General features: G+C 45.6%; 1 protein-coding gene and 1 long non-coding RNA gene across 3 annotated transcripts in view; one reads left to right on the forward strand and one right to left on the reverse strand.

Annotated features, from left to right (window-relative positions):
- The window catches only part of LOC147101209 (inactive phospholipase C-like protein 2), a 221,781-nt gene extending 217,556 nt beyond the window's left edge, over positions 1 to 4,225 (forward strand). For both annotated transcript variants that reach the window (XM_085966460.1, XM_085966462.1), the window contains one exon: positions 2,686 to 4,225. In XM_085966460.1, the coding sequence (XP_085822586.1) occupies positions 2,686 to 2,871 (186 nt within the window). In that variant the 3' untranslated portion in view covers positions 2,872 to 4,225. The remainder of the gene's footprint in view (positions 1 to 2,685) is intronic.
- A 793-nt stretch (positions 4,226 to 5,018) lies between these two features.
- LOC147101210 (uncharacterized) overlaps positions 5,019 to 15,840 on the reverse strand; it is a 52,276-nt gene continuing 41,454 nt past the window's right edge. The window contains exon 2 of the long non-coding RNA XR_015073459.1: positions 5,019 to 5,406. This is a non-coding gene — a long non-coding RNA (uncharacterized LOC147101210). The remainder of the gene's footprint in view (positions 5,407 to 15,840) is intronic.

Consider the following 15,840-nt stretch of genomic DNA (forward strand, 5'->3'; position numbering starts at 1 on the left):
AGTGTATATTTTCCTCTCCAGCTTTCTCTCTTTTTCTCTCCTCTTTCCCTACTAAGGTATTAACCCTTTGTGGGGTTACCTTGCCCAACTGGCTATTATTTATGCGTAAGCCTTTGAGAGTGAGCTAGCCTTCTGATTTTAAGGTTAGGCTTAATTTAAATGTGATAATTACCTCCCAAAAGGTAGATTCCAGAATTTGGGTTAACCCCAATAAAACTCCGAAATATCAATGATGCCGCTGAAGCGACTGGTCTCCCTGTTGATTCGGGGAGCACTTAATTTACGCTGCGTACAACTCGCATTTATATAGCGCCCTCGAAAAGAGAAGGCTGAGGGGTGTTAGGGTAGACGTGGAGAAGATGTTTCCACTTGTGGGGGAGTCCAAAACTAGGGTCCATACAAAAGAGATCGTCACTAATAAATCCAATAAAGAATTCAGGAAAAAACTTCTTTATCCACAGTGTGGTTGGAATGTAGATCTTGCCACCACATAGAGTAGTTGAGGCAAATAGCATAGATACCATTAAAGGGGAAACTAGATAAGTACACGAGGGAGAAAGGAATAGACGGATATACTGATAGGGTTAGATGAAGTAGGGGGGGCGGAGGTTCGTGTGGAGCATAAACACCGGCATAGACCAGTTGGGCCGAATGGCCTGTTTCTGTGCTGTAAATTCTATGTAACATCCAAAGGCATTTTGTAGGGGCGTAATTTTTTTTAAAAGAAAAACTGAAAATAAACCCTCCTGAAAATAAATTGGGTTAATGCATTGAAGTCTGTGACTCCCTGAATGATGCTGTGACCCATTCATGGTTTGCAGGTCAGTGCAGTTAAACCATGTTGTTGAGATTACTTGCTTTACAGTATATTGTGTCAGCGAGCAGGCAAGCTGCAGTCACTTTAAGCGCTGCACTAGAATTGCTTGCGCTCCCTGCCAGAAAACAGTGTTTTTCCAATTCTTGTTTTAATTGAGGAGCTGAGGTGAAGAGCCACAGGCCCATAGCCTGGGACGTCAGCAAAATTGAAAAGAAGGTGAAGAAAACACGAGATAAATCAGAAATACTGATTAAGTCACACTAAGCTTGGGGTTCTTAAAGCCTGCAGATTTGTACTAGGAAAGAAAGACTGAAGAAGATAAAACTTCAAGTTTTGAGCTGCTAGGAAAGAATGAGTTACACAGGAGTTGATTTCCATTTAGTGATGTTGGAGGAAGTGCATGTAGGATACAGCCATTGATTTCTATGCAAGAAGAGACACTCGTATGAATGAAAAGGCCTTTGAGTCCATCCAGCTCTTCCCGTTCATTAGTTACACTTTGAGACCCTACAGCCTACTTCCACCTCCTTTCCAGTCTTGATGTTAAGCCCATACTATTCTGCTGAATCTGGCATCTGTACATTTTCCGTTTGAAGGCCTCACCTGAGGCAGCTTTCTTTTTGTGCTTGGTACGAGCCTATTTCATCAATTAAGAATTCAAGTTATGAGTTGTTTACTGCTTCACTAGCTTATTAATCATGGCCAAATTCAATACCAGGAACTTCTCACATCCACTCGATCAACTTTCCCCTCATGATCGTATCTGTAATCCCCAGTCTCGGTGCTAACACCAGGGATACATGGACAGGTATTACTTCTGCTTGAAGACCATATTCTGTAATCCCTCCAAATTGCCAGTTATAGAAAAGATTATAAAAACAGAAAATGCTGGAGAAACTCAGCAGGTCAGGCAGCATCTGTCAGACGAAAGGTCATTGACCCGAAACGTTAAGGTCTGTTACGATAGCAAAATACTGCAGATGCTGGAAATCCGAAATAACAACAGAAAATGCTGGAAAAACTCAGCAGGCCAGGCAACATCCGTGGAGAGAAATTATAGTCAACGTTTCGGGTCAAAACCCTTTTTCAAAACTGGAAAGGAAATGAAATAGATCGAAGGCAAGGCTGCGATAGAACAAAAGAAGTAAAGAGACATTAAGAGGTATTCAAAACCAGACGAGATGGTAATAGGACAGTGGAGACAAAAGACGGCTCGGATTAGGTGTGAAGTGTACTGGCAGGACGAGAGACAGCTGCCATGTGGGAGAGAGAAAAAAAAGGAAAGGGGGGGGGTAAGGTAAAACCCAAAACAAAGGGGTGGAAAAAATATATATAAGTAAAAATGTAATAGGGGCTGAGGTTATGTTAACTCTGTTTCTCTCTTCACAGATGCTGCCTGACCTGCTGAGTATTTCCAGCATTTTCTGTTTTTATTTCAGATTTCCAGCATCTGCAGTATTTTATTTTTGTAATAGAAAAGATTATGGTGGACTTGCATTGCTGTACTCAAAGGATGATAAATATTTACCTGCTAGGTAAGAGTGGTGACAAAGAAAATTGGGGTGTTCAAAATGAAGCTGGGCTCTAGGCTGGGAGAGATAGGGTATTAGCGGAAGAAGGATTGATTTGGCTAATTGGCCTTTCCACATCCTTGATGGTTCTTATGATCTTGTAACTCTAGTCCACCACCTTTCTTGAATGTAGCAGCTGGACTGTTGCATTTACATTCAGGATTTTCCATTCTCCAACAACACTAAGCGTTAAAAATGCCTGGTGTGTTGACTCTGCTGAGGCAATTGGGAGTAATATTAACAGAATAGCGTAAAGAATCTCGGTGTGAGTAACCCCTGTGCATTTGTCTCTTTCAGGGTCAAGCAGATCTCCTGAAGCATGCAAAGAACGAGGCATTGGATAACCTGAGACAGATCCACTACGCAGCACAGTCCTGTGGTATCAGTAAGAACGGCTCAACATCTCCAGACCTACTCAGAACACGGGGAACTCTGCAGAGCATTCCCGAAAGTGAAAGCACAAGTGACAATGGGTCTTGCTGACCCCAGCAGGCGCGGGAATGACGAGAAGTTGTAAATAATACACACACACACACACACACACACACACACACATTCTCCCTTCAGCCACTGACAGGTCATTTTGTTAGACATGAATTGGATTTGACAGAGTCATCTAATAGCATTTCATTTTAGAAACAAGGTCACATACTTGGCAACAATGCTGCTTTTACTGAATCATCACTACTCAATACTTTAGAGCAGCGCTCCTCACACACGTTTCATTGAGGGCCACAGTCCAAGTCAATGTCTTGCTCAAGCGTTGCTCTCAAGATTGCTGTAGTGGTGGGATGTGGATCTAGGCCTGCAGTTCCTCACACAGTGAGCTCCTAATCTTGATTGTGCCTCTGTGGGCATTTGCCAAGTGCAGGTTAATTATAGGGAGAGAGAGAAAAAAAATACCCATAGAATCAATAGTTCTGTTAAATAGTTGTATTTTAGCAAAATCCTTTTGCCTGCTGTTTGGAAGCTGGGATACAGTCCATGAATGGAGGCCCAGAGACGCCTGGAACAGCAAGTCTGCTGGAGGTCACAGGTCAAGGGCCCCACAATGTTCTGGATATTTTTCAGCCATATTTCATTAAGCAGGTGAGCGGCTGTGATTTAAAAATCGCAGAACACACGGTACATGTTCAGCCTGTTGATTGTGAATGGGTGGAAATCTAGCCCAAGTGGTGATGCCGGACTGTGGCTGAGCGCTTTATTGTAGGTCAAACATTTGCACCAAACTCCTCCAATATTTACGTCGCTTCCAAACTGAGATTGGAATTCAAGCTACTTTTCATCACCAGTAATGTAAAACAATCATTATTTCAGTGAAGCGGAACAATGCGTGCCCTCGCTGTAAAACAGTCACTGTATTTTAGCTTCACTTCAAAGGGACTTGTCAGATCCAAATCACTGTCTCACTTCCAGTTATTGTGACTAGGCAGTTACAATAGAATCTCATTACCACCCACCTGATAATGTGTGTCTGTGTAATAAAGCCATGCAAAATAATATTTATGTTTCTCATTCTAAATTTCTACATAAATTGTTTTTTGAAAACTAATTTGTCTCTTTATCTTCAGCTGTTGATCAGGAATGAAAGAAAGTCATTTACCACCGAAAGCAAGAACTTTTTAAAGTTCGTGACGATTAATGCAACTAATAAACTCCAATACTGGTTCATGTTTCTGGACTTGACACAGCACTCATATTTCCCCGCCCTCCCCATGTGTAAAAAAGACGGGCAGAAGGATTTTATTTTAGTACTTTTTGTTGAGTTTCTCAGTGATGTCATTATGCTGCTATAAAAGAAAAAGCATTATAAATAAACTAACTGTTCTTCCAGCTCTATGAGGTGTGATACTTGGCACAATTCAACGTTAACAGAAAGGAATCAGTTGAAAAATGAGTGATTGCCGTGCAGTCACTGCTGCAGCCAACTGTGCTGTGATTAGTTGGAAAAAATGCAAATACTTTTATTTAAGGAAATGGAAATCATAGGCTGCAAAATGGAGGCAGGAGGCTTCTTTTCAAATTTTGAGTGAAAAAATGTGTTGTCCCAATCTGTCTTTTGCCCAGGGAAGGGTTGAAGAGTTATTATTGACCATTAAATGAAGCAGGAGGTCATCGATTTAAAATCGTTAGCAAAAGATCTAGAGAGGAGATGAGGAGAATTTTTTTCTCTCCGAGAGTTGTCGGGATCTGGAACGCTCAACCTGAGAAGGCAGCGGAAGCTGATTCCATCAATAATTTTAAAAGGGAGTTGGACAGGCCCTTGTGGATGAGGGCTACGGACAAAAGCGGGGCAGTGGGACTAAGCACAGCTGCTTTTTCAAAGAGCCAGCACAGGGGCGACAGGCCGAATGGCCGCCTTTTGTGCTGTAGGTTTCTCTGATTCTAAACCATGAAGAGCAATCGGATTAACTACACCAATTATCGATTTTTGAATACTGGGTCATGCTGCCTCTTCTTTCGTTTGTGTGCATATCTCCTACTGGATGCTGCATTCTAACTTCCTTACTTTCAATTTCTATGTAACAATGTTCTACTACTAACCCTGTGATGTAAGCCCCCAAAGTGCGGACCAAGTGATATACAAGGTCAACGTCACTGGCTTGTTGAAAAAAAGACAGACCCAATAATTGAAGTCAAAATGGTTTATTCAGGCCTGGGGAGAGCTCCTCATGTCCCTACAAGAGTCCCAACTCCAACGAGCCTCTCAAAGTCCACACAGTTATACAAAAATTAAGGCCCTGCCCTAGGGGCGGGGATAAGCTTATCAGCATATAGAGTTATAGCTAAATTGTAATTATAAAACCGTGACAGTTCATCTTCTTGCCGCCCCCAATCCCCACATTTCGTTATCAGTTGGTCCCGTCACCTCTTGTGACCATGGGCCTCATCTTAATTACTTTACAACCATCCATTTGCCCGTAGTCAGATGGTTTTGCTTGTTAAGTGTTTTCTTAAGATACCGGTCCTTGTTAAGGCGGGCAAAGCACAGACTTTCGGTCTCACTTCGGGTCATCTCTGCAAAGCAAACACATTCTAATTAGCCCCACTATATTTTGAAGAATGGAACCCTGTTGTGATTTACAATAAACGAATTCTTAGGTGCATATGTGTCGCCCCGCTTGACCAAACACACATCCTCCTCAATCTTCCCATGAGTTGTTCTGCAGTTTAATCTCTCAGCATTTGAAGTCACTTAATCATGTTTAAAACTTAGCTGGGTAAATGCAATATACAAACCTCTATTGTTCAACTCAGAGTATGAATTAACCCATTACCTCCGCCTTGTACATTGGTGTTGCAATTGAATCCTGGTTGTCTTGCCCTGTTATACCCAATTTTTTAATATCTTACTTCACCCTGTTCTTCCAGCTATATGAGGTGTGATACTTGGCACAAGTCAACACTAGCAGAAAGGCATCAGTTGCATTCTGCTTTTTGTGCTCATTGGTTATTCAATCTGCAAAAGGTTCTGGATTGAAATCTGAATAATGGATGCTTCTGGACAGTGACCCTTGTGTCAAAGACAGCCTGTGTAGAGATTATTTATCAAGTGATTCTTAAGAAGGGTCCTGTCATTTGTGCATTCTGTTCGAAGTTATATGGTGGAACCATTTATCTGTATTGATTCTCCCAAACATCGATGATCTAGAAATCTCAAACTAAGATTCCATTTCAACTTCAGAAGTTCAGTATTGGATTTGAAAGAAAAAGATTGATACAGTTATGTCTTTCTTTCCCTACATACCTTTAGTATGTTTTTAAAAATATGCGCTGAGAATTTCCTTGGAGGTTCTCCCGGTCAGCAGCCATAACTTCAGTGGAAGATCGAAGGAAACCTGGGATTAACTGCGGAGAAACCGTGTAAGCAGGGTTTCTGCCAATCTTCCTCTGAAGTTACAGCGGCCAATCAGGAGAATCCGCTCAGAAATCGCATTGATGGTGGTCAATAAAAGTGTTTATGACATAGTGGGAGAATCTTAGTATGTTTTATTTGCGTAGTTTCAGCAGGTGGTCCAATTGGATGGTTTTGATCCTTTCTATAGTGGCTCTCCAACAAGAGAGAGTCTAACCACCGCTCCTTGACATTCAACGGCATTACCATCACCGGAATCCCCCACCATCAACATCCTGGGGGTCACCATTGACCAGAAATTTAACTGGACCAGCCACACAAATACTGTGTCAACAAGAGCAGGCCAGAGGCTGGGTATTCTGCAGCGAGTGTCTCACCTCCTGACTCCCCAAAGCCTTTCCACCATCTACAAGGCACAAGTCAGGAGTATGATGGAATACTCTCCACTTGCCTGGATGAGTGCAGCTCTAACAACACAAGAAGCTCGACACCATCCAGGACAAAGCAGCCCGCTTGATTGGCCCCCCATCCACCACCTTAAACATTCACTCCCTCCACCACCGGTGTATCGTGGCTGCAGTGTGTACCATCTACACGATGCACTGCAGCACCTCCCAAATCCACGACCTCTACCACCTAGAAGGACAAGGGCAGCAGGCGTATGGGAACACCGCCACCTCCAAGTTCCCCGCCAAGTCACACACCATCCTGACTTGGAAGTATATCACCATTCCTTCATTGTCGCTGGGTCAAAATCCTGGAACTCCCTCCCTAACAGCACTGTGGGAGTACCTTCACCACACGGACTGCAGCAGTTCAAGAAGGCGGTTCACCACCACCACCTTCTCAAAGGCAATTAGGGATGGGCAATAAATGCTGGTCTTGCCAGCGATGCCCAGATCCCATGGACAAATTTTAAAAAATTGGAATGTGTGCCACCCAGCAGATTGTTGGATAAATATGGCTCAACACAACATCATTCCCAGAGAAAGTTAGTGCCGGATGCTCTTGAACTCTCCAGTACATACTAATAAATTTAGAGTCTTTGTTGGAAGTGAGGAGCAGAGCTGTGTTGATTCAATTTTTGGATGACCAGAATTTAAAAGAAACTGTGAAGGGCTAATGTGTGAACCAGTAATCATGGGATTATTCCTGTTTTTGCACAAAGCTTGAGCGTGAAGGGCTCTGAAACAAAATCTGAGAAATTACGGTTTACCTGAATGTATCTGAATATGGTTTGGTTCTGAATTTGAGATCATCCTTATATCATGGACCTCCTGCAGAGCTCTTTTAACCACTTCCTGCTCTGTTTTGGACGTTCATGTAGGCTTATCAGGCTTGAAATTGGTCTTCCGTGGGAGCGCAAAACTGGAGATTGTGCATCGGCAGCCCGCTTTATACTCTGTCTTATTTTTCTCTTCCGTTGTGGAAAAGAAAATCGAGCGAGGTGTAAGACGGGCTGCCGATTTGCTATCTCCCATTTTGAGCTACCGCCAAAGACCAATTTCATCCCCACAGTCTCCATTCTGTATCCTAGTGGCATCACTGCATTTCCTGGATGCATATCTCCCCTGTTTTCTGAGTTATATTACTCCGTATCTTGCAGATTAGCAGGTGTAAAACTACATTCATTGATATGAAGATATAGAAAATCAAAGGTGGTCATGTCTTTGTACTGTGGACTGGTGCTCTAAAAGGAGGATCTTTATATAGTAATATATACGCCTGAGGGCAGCATAGAATTAACACTGATTACTCCAGTGGAAAGTGTATTATGCTTGTTTAATGGGTGTAATGGATGGCCATTGTGTATTGGATAGACAAATAAAAGAGCCAACCAGAGTATCCCTGACCTCAATGAGTGGAAGGTTTAAAAAGTTGGGAAATATCCAATTATTAAGAGACAAAACACAGGATCATTTTTTTCTTAATTTTCTCTGCCATCTTTCTTCCCTGCTCTCATCAAGATGTTGGTTCCTTGCTGGGATTCAGTATTATGGGGTGCCCTGCTTATTGTCCTTTGGCACCTTGCCCAAGTGCCCGTTATTTAAAATAACAACAGAAAACGCTGGAAAAACTCAGCAGGCCAGGCAACATCTGTAGAGAGAGAAGCAGAGTCAACGTTTCAGGTCGAAACCCTTCTTCAGAACTGAGAAAAAAAAGGCAGGAAATTAAACAGATTAAAAAGGCCAGTTTGGGGGCTGGGAAATGGGGGAGGGGATGAAAGAACAAAAGGGAAGGTCTGGGAGGTGAAGAGACATTAAGAGATATTCAAGACGAGATAGTAGTAGGACAGGTAAAGAGACAAAAGATGGCTCCAATTCTGTTGTTATTTTGGATTTCCAGCATCCGCAGTATTTTGCTATCGCCCGTTATTTAAATGTGAGCCTTGACGATGAATATGGGCAGGCTATTCCTGCGTGAGGACATCACCACCAGGTCTGATCCTGTCTTGATCCAATGTCCATGTGCGCATTTTCAGCTGGCGTTGTTTGATTATCAGAAGCAAAAAGCCTGGCTAATTTTCTTTTCTTTCCCCCTCCCTAACCCCGTGGCCAACAGGAGCACCCTTACCATTGTCCCAGCTGAGATCACCTCAAATAGGGATTGAAGCTGAGTGTGTCTGGTTCCTATGGCTCATCTACTTACCATCATAGAATCTTACAGCATAGAAGGAGGCATTCGGCCCGTCGAGCCTGTGCCGGCTCTCTGCAAGAGCACTTCAGCTAGTCCCACTCCCCCGCCCTTTCATAGAAACATAGAAGATAGGAGCAGGAGTAGGCCATTCGGCCCCTCGATCCTGCTCTGCCATTCAATGTGATCATGGCTGATCATCCAAATTCAGTACCCGGTCCCTGCTTTCTCCCCATACCCCTTGATCCCTTTAGCCTTAAGAAATATATCCAACTCCTTCTTGAATATATTTAATGAATTGGCCTCTACTGCCTTCTGTGGTAGAGAATTCCACAGGTTCACCACTCTCTGGGTGAAGAAATTCCTCCTCATTTCTGTTCTAAATGGCATACCCTTTATCCTTAGACTGTGACCCCTGGTTCTGGACTCCCCGGCCATTGGGAACATCCTTCCTGCATCTCCGTAGCCCTGAAAATGTTTTTCTTTCAGGTACTTATCCAATTCCCTTTTGAAAGCCACAATTGAATCTGCCTCCACCACCCTTCAGGCAGTGCACTCCAGATCCTAACCACTCGCTGCGTAAAAAAGCTTTGACTTCATGTCGCTTTTGGTTCTTCTGCCAATCTCCTTAAATCTGTGTCCTCTGGTTCTCGACCCTTCTGCCAATGGGAACAGTTTCTTACTATCTACTCTGTCTAGACCCCTTATGATTTTGAACACCTCTATCAAATCTCCTCTCAATCTTCTCTGCTCTAAGGAGAACAACCCCAGCTTCTCCAGTTTATCCACATAACTGAAGTTTCTCTTCCCTGGAACCATTCTTGTAAATCTTTTCTCCACCCCCTCGAAGGCCTTCACATCCCTCCTAAAGTGTGGTGCCCAGAATTGGACACAATACTCCAGTTGAGGCCGAATCAGTGTTTTATAAAGATTCATCATAACTTCCTTGCTTTTGTACTCTATGCCTCTATTTATGAAGCCCAGGATCCTGCATGCTTTTTTAACCGCTTTCTCAACCTGCTCTGCCACCTTCAACGATTTGTGCACATATACCCCCAGGTCTCTCTGTTCATGCACCCCCTGTAGAATTGTACCCTTTAGTTTATATTGCCTCTTCTCGCTCTTCCTGCCAAAATGTATCACTTTGCACTTTTCTGCGTTAAATTTCATCTGCCACATGTCCGCCCATTCCACCAGCCTGTCTATGTCCTCTTGAAGTCTATCACTATCCTTCTCACTGTTCACTATACTTCCACGTTTTTGTCATCTGCAAATTTTGAAATTGTGCCCTGTACACCCAAGTCCAAGGGTTGGATTTTGCTAATGGGGAGCTTTTGGAGGCGGGGCTGCTGCTTGTCGGGTTTCAGTCCCGCCTCCATCGACTTCTGGCCAACCCACGCTATTTTCCCTTGATTGACCTTGTTAAGCCCACCCAGCGGGCTTAGCAGGCCAATTAAGGGAAAGCCGGTTACAGAGAATGTCAGCGTATGACTTTTCATCTGTCAAAAATTTTGACAGATGAATTGTCATCATTTGACAGCTCTGTGAAGCTGTCAAACACTGACATTCTCTGTTGTTTGATGAATCCTTGTATTCAAGACTCATCAACTCTCTTGTGAGCGGAAATCAGATGGATGCTACATCGGAGAATGCAGCAGCCATCTCATCTCTGCCGGTGAGATGCGAGACTCTCCGCATACCCAACTCTTGAAGCCTGCAGGAAGAAACAAAGATAAGTAAACATTTTCTATCACTTTACACTCACCTCACACACTTACCTGTCCACACTTGCACCCATCACTCACCTTCACAGCGCACTTTTGGACCTCTCCGACCCCCGCAGACCCACTGCTCGCCTCGGTGACCCTGGCAGGGTAAAATGGGGATAATCCTCTTAACTACCTATTAATTACCTGTTAACAGGCAGTTAAGTGGCTGTAATCCCCTTCCCGCCTCAGGGAGGCGGCTCCCAGCGCGGGACGGCTACCCGCCTCCCAGGAAGATGGCACGGAGGCGGGTTGAGGGCTAGATGGGTAACTGCTCCCAGATTCTGCCATTTTCCCAGCAGTCCCGCCTCCAAACCTACCTCCCCAGGGCTGGCAAAATTCCCCCCCAAGGCATTAATATATATCAAGAAAAGCAGTGATCCTAGTACCGACCCCTGGGGAACACCACTGTATACCTTCATCCAGTCCGAAAAACAACCATTCACCACTACTCTCTACTTCCTGTCACTTAGTCAATTTCGTATCCATGCTGCCACTGTCCCTTTTATTCCATGGGCTTTAACTTTGCTGGTAAGCCTATTATGTGGCACTTTATCAAATGCCTTTTGGAAGTCCATGTATACCATGTCAACCCCATTGCCTTCATCAACCCTCTCTGTTACCTCATTAAAAGACTCAATCAAGTTAGTTAAACACGATTTGCCTTTAACACATCCGTGCTGGCTTTCCTTAATTAATCCACACTTGTCCAAGTGACTGTTAGTTTTGTCCCGGATTATCATTTCTAAAAGCTTCCCCACCACTGAGGTTAAACTGACTGGCCTGTAGTTGTTGGGTTTATCCTTACACCCTTTTTTGAACAAGGGTGTAACATTTGCAATTCTCCAGTCCTCTGGCACCACCCCTGTATCTAAGGAGGATTGGAAGATTATGGCCAGTACGTCCGCAATTTCCATTTTTACATCCCTCTGCATCCTAGGATGCATCCTATCCGGTCCTGGTGACTTGTCTACTTTAATTACAGCCAGCCTTTCTAGTACCTCCTCTTAATCAATTTTTATTCCATCCAGTATCTCAACTACCTCCTCTTTCACTATGACTTTGGCAGCATCTTCTTCCTTGGTGAAGACAGATGCAAAGTACTCATTTAGTACCTCAGCCATGCCCTCTGCCTCCATGTGTAGGTTTCCATTTTGGTCCTTATCGGCCCCACCCCTCCTCTTGCTATCCGTTGATTATTTATATGCCTATGGAAGACTTTTGGATTCCCTTTTATTTTAACTGCCAATCTATTCTCATACTCTCTCTTTGCCCCTCTTATTTCCTTTTTCACTTTACCTCTAAACTTTCTACATTCAGCCTGGTTCTCACTTGTATTCTCAACCTGACATCTGTCATATGCCCCCTTTTTCTGCTTCAACTTACTCTCTATCTCTTTCGTCATCCAGGAAGCTCTGGGTTGGGTGGGAAATTTGAAAAATCTTGCAGTGGGTCGGGCACCCACTGTCATCCCGCTCCCACGCGCCTTTCCCTTGGGTGTGTTTGCCGGTAGGGCAGCGACCCGAACGGCATGGCTGGTGAGCTAATTTTAATCATTATTAGGTACTTGTCAGATCATTAGCGAGTCTTTTTAACCTTACTTTTCAAATTTCCCTGGATGACCACGGGAATCACGCAGCTCGGGAACCACGTCTGTCAACCACAGTATGGAAAGTACAATAAAAACTCCCACCTCACAGCTGATCACTTTCCTTAGGCAGAAGCTGTTGCTGACTGCATTCCCAGCACAGATTTAGCTTTCTACAGGTGGCAAGTGCTTCCAGCAAAGTCACCATCCAGTCTCAACTCATTGTTAGAACCTATCACACCATTGACAGATTGCTTCTGTCATATCAACGTCACCTGCCATCTATTCCATCAGCATAGGTGCCATATATACTGTCTCACCTTGGTCCTCCGAATCGGACCATGATGAGTCCCAACACCAGTAGCAGCAGGCACACCAGCAGCACCAACAACAACACCACCAACCTTCTCCTCAACCATCTGATGCTCCACAGGACAGAGGGCATCAGCGCAGGGCTGCACCGTGCCAGAGGCGATACCCCCAACACAGCGTATACAGGCAGAGGATGAGCTTCCTCAACATGACTGAGCAGCAGTGCCAAAGGAAGCTCAGGCTATCGCCTCAGGTCGTCGCAGACATTTGCACATTGCTGGAGCAAGACCTGCAGCCCAGAGGACCGGGTGGACACTCCTTACCAGTGGTTGTCAAAGTCACCAGTGCCCTCAACTTCTTCGACTCAGGCACTTTCCAGGGATCTGCAGCAGACATTTGTGGCATCTCGCAATCGGCCACCCACAGATGCATCACACATGTCACGGATGCCCTGTTTGACAAGTCAGCCAATTATATCAACTTTGTCACTGATGAAGCCAGTGTTACTGAGCGGGCGCTTGGCTTTGCCACTCTGACTGGCCTCCCACGGGTGCAGGGCATCATCGACTGCACGCGTGGCAATTAGGGCACCACATCATCACCTAGGAGCGTTTGTCAACTGCAAAGGCTTCCACTCCCTCAATGTGCAGCTCATCTGCAACTATAGGAAGAGCATCCTGCATGTGTGTGCCAATTCCCTGGCAGCTGCCATGACTCTTTCGTCCTGCACCAGTCCACCCTCCCTCAGCTCTTCACTCCTCCAAACAAACTTTCCGGCTGGCTGCTTGGAGATAAGGGCTATCCATTGAAGATGTGACTCATGACACCCTTGAGGAGGTCGAGTACTGAGGCCTGGGAGAGATGTAATGAAAGGCACATTTCCACTAGATGTGTCATAGAACAGACATCTGAAAATGCACTTCAGATGCCTTGACAGATCTGGAGGAGCCCTTCAGTACACACCAGCCAGGTTCTCCAGAATTGTCATGGTGTGCTGTGCCCTGCACAACATAGCACAGCAGCGAGGATTAGTGCTGCACAAGGAGCAAGGCACTGAACGCACAGCCTCTTCAGAGGAGGAGGAGCAGGAGCAGGAAAAACTGCGAGCCAGGTCCCACCAGTACCCGAGCACATTGCTGCCCGGGAGGCCAGGGATGGGCTCATCATGGCCAGATTTATTTAACTTTACGCTGTACACCAATATGGCTGCCACATGCTGTGCCAGGTTGGCACCACTCCACAGCAACACCATAAAGCATTCCTACAATGACCAAGCCATTCCTTTTACACTGACCACCATTGCTGGAGGTAACATTATGTCTCACCATTCACTCCAACTCACTCAGCCACTTCCAAAGGTGCACACAAATTTGTCCCTGACCGGAAAGTGGTGAAAATAAAGATTTTTATGTGTGACATTACAGTAATGGGAACTTTACAGAATCATTTAACAAAACACCCAAGTGGCTGCCCTTGTGAAACTATTTGTGTGTCATCTTTCTCTTACACGTGCTTCTACAAGCTGCTACCCCGTGGCCTCAGCAAGGTAGAGGCTGCCTGGTCACTTCCCTGCTGCGACTGTTTAGATGCTTTTGACAGACGTCCTCTGGGTTTTGGAGCCTCTGATGGTCCCGCTAAAGTCTGCTCCTCCTGCAACTGTGCAGGGGCAGAATCGGCCATCGCGATCTGAGGAGGCATCTGGGGGTCTGACTGAGGGGGTGGCAACGAGGGAGAAGTGTGAGCACTTTGAGAGGAGCCCCCACTTCCATGTCCCCTCTCACCATCATCCTTCTCATGGGCCACCCGCACTTCCCTGCTAGCAAGGAACTGGAGAGCACCTTGCTGCACATCAGTGGGGCCATGAGGACCCACTTCTACATTGACATCCCTCCTAGAGAGGAGGTCCATGCGCCTCTACCATCTATTCACCATAGAGACCTTGTGCTTCTGTGAGTGGGGCATTAGCTGATGGACCTGTGGGAGAGTAAAGAGATGAGTTAGATATGCCATATGAAGAATGGGTACACATACCATTATGCACATTATGACCATTCGGTGGCTGCTGACATCAGTCCCCCTATGACTGACTGATGTATGTCATGTAGCTGTATGAGATGTAATTCTGTCACCAGGTTGCTGAGATGTCCCCCTCTCTCCATCTCCCACCTCCAGCTGCTCAGCGACTCCAGAAACTTCCAAGGCAGCCTCCTCTGCTGATGTTAGGGTCGCCAATGGTGGCGTTCCACCTCCGGTTCTATCCCTCTCCCTCTTATTGTGGGCTCTCTTTTCCTGTAAGGAGAGAAAGAAGAGAAGGTTGAATGAGTGTGATGCAATGACTGTAAGGAATGGATGGGTTACATCTTTGGATGGGTTGATGAGCTGGAGTCCGAGCTTCAGACACTGCGATACATTAGGGAGGGGGAGCGTTACCTGGACACTAAGTTCCAGGAGGCAGTCACACCCACTAGATTAATTACTTCCAATTTGGCCCATGGTCAGGGACAGGAGGGTGTGACTACAAGCGAGGCAGGTATTGGGATCCAGGAGGTAGTGATGGAGGAGCCTCAGCCCTTGGCCTTGTCCAACAGGTACGAGATTCTTGCTCCCCGTGTGGACGAGGGCAGGGAGGATGAGCAATCTGACCACAGTACCGTGGTACAGGGAGCCATTCAAGTGGCCGGGGCGGGGGGGGGGGGGGGCGGTGGCGGGGGGAGTAAAAAGAAATGTTGTAGTGATAGGGGACAGTCTAGTTCGGGGGATAGATACTGTTCTCTGCAGCCGAGAGCATGAGTCCCGAAGGCTGTGTTGCCTGCCCGGTGCCAGGGTTAAGGACATCTCCTCTGGGCTGGAGAGAAACTTGGAGTGGGAGGGGGAGGATCCAGTTGTCATGGTCCACGTAGGTACCAATGACATAGGTGGAACAAAAAAAAGGTTCTGCTGAGAGAGTATGAGCAGCTAGGGGCTAAATTAAAAAGCAGAACCACAAAGGTAATAATCTCTGGATTACTACCTGAGCCACGAGCGATTTTGCATAGGGTAAATAAGATCAGAGAAATGAACGAGTAGCTCAAAGACTGGTGTGGGAGAAATGGGTTTTGATTTGTGGGGCACTGGCACCAGTACTGGGATAAGAGGGAGCTGTTCCGCTTGGACAGGCTTCACTTGAACCATGCTGGGGCTAGAGTCCTGGCAAATCGAATAACTAGGGCTTTAAACTAAATAGTGGGGGGGGGGGGGGGGGGGGGGGAGAGTCCAGGTGAGCGGGAATTTAAAAAGTCAATGAGAAATGAGAAAGC

The sequence above is a fragment of the Somniosus microcephalus genome, chromosome 24, assembly GCF_052327205.1.
Source record: "Somniosus microcephalus isolate GS21.2 chromosome 24, FLI_Smic_1.0, whole genome shotgun sequence".
Classification (NCBI taxonomy): domain Eukaryota; kingdom Metazoa; phylum Chordata; class Chondrichthyes; order Squaliformes; family Somniosidae; genus Somniosus; species Somniosus microcephalus.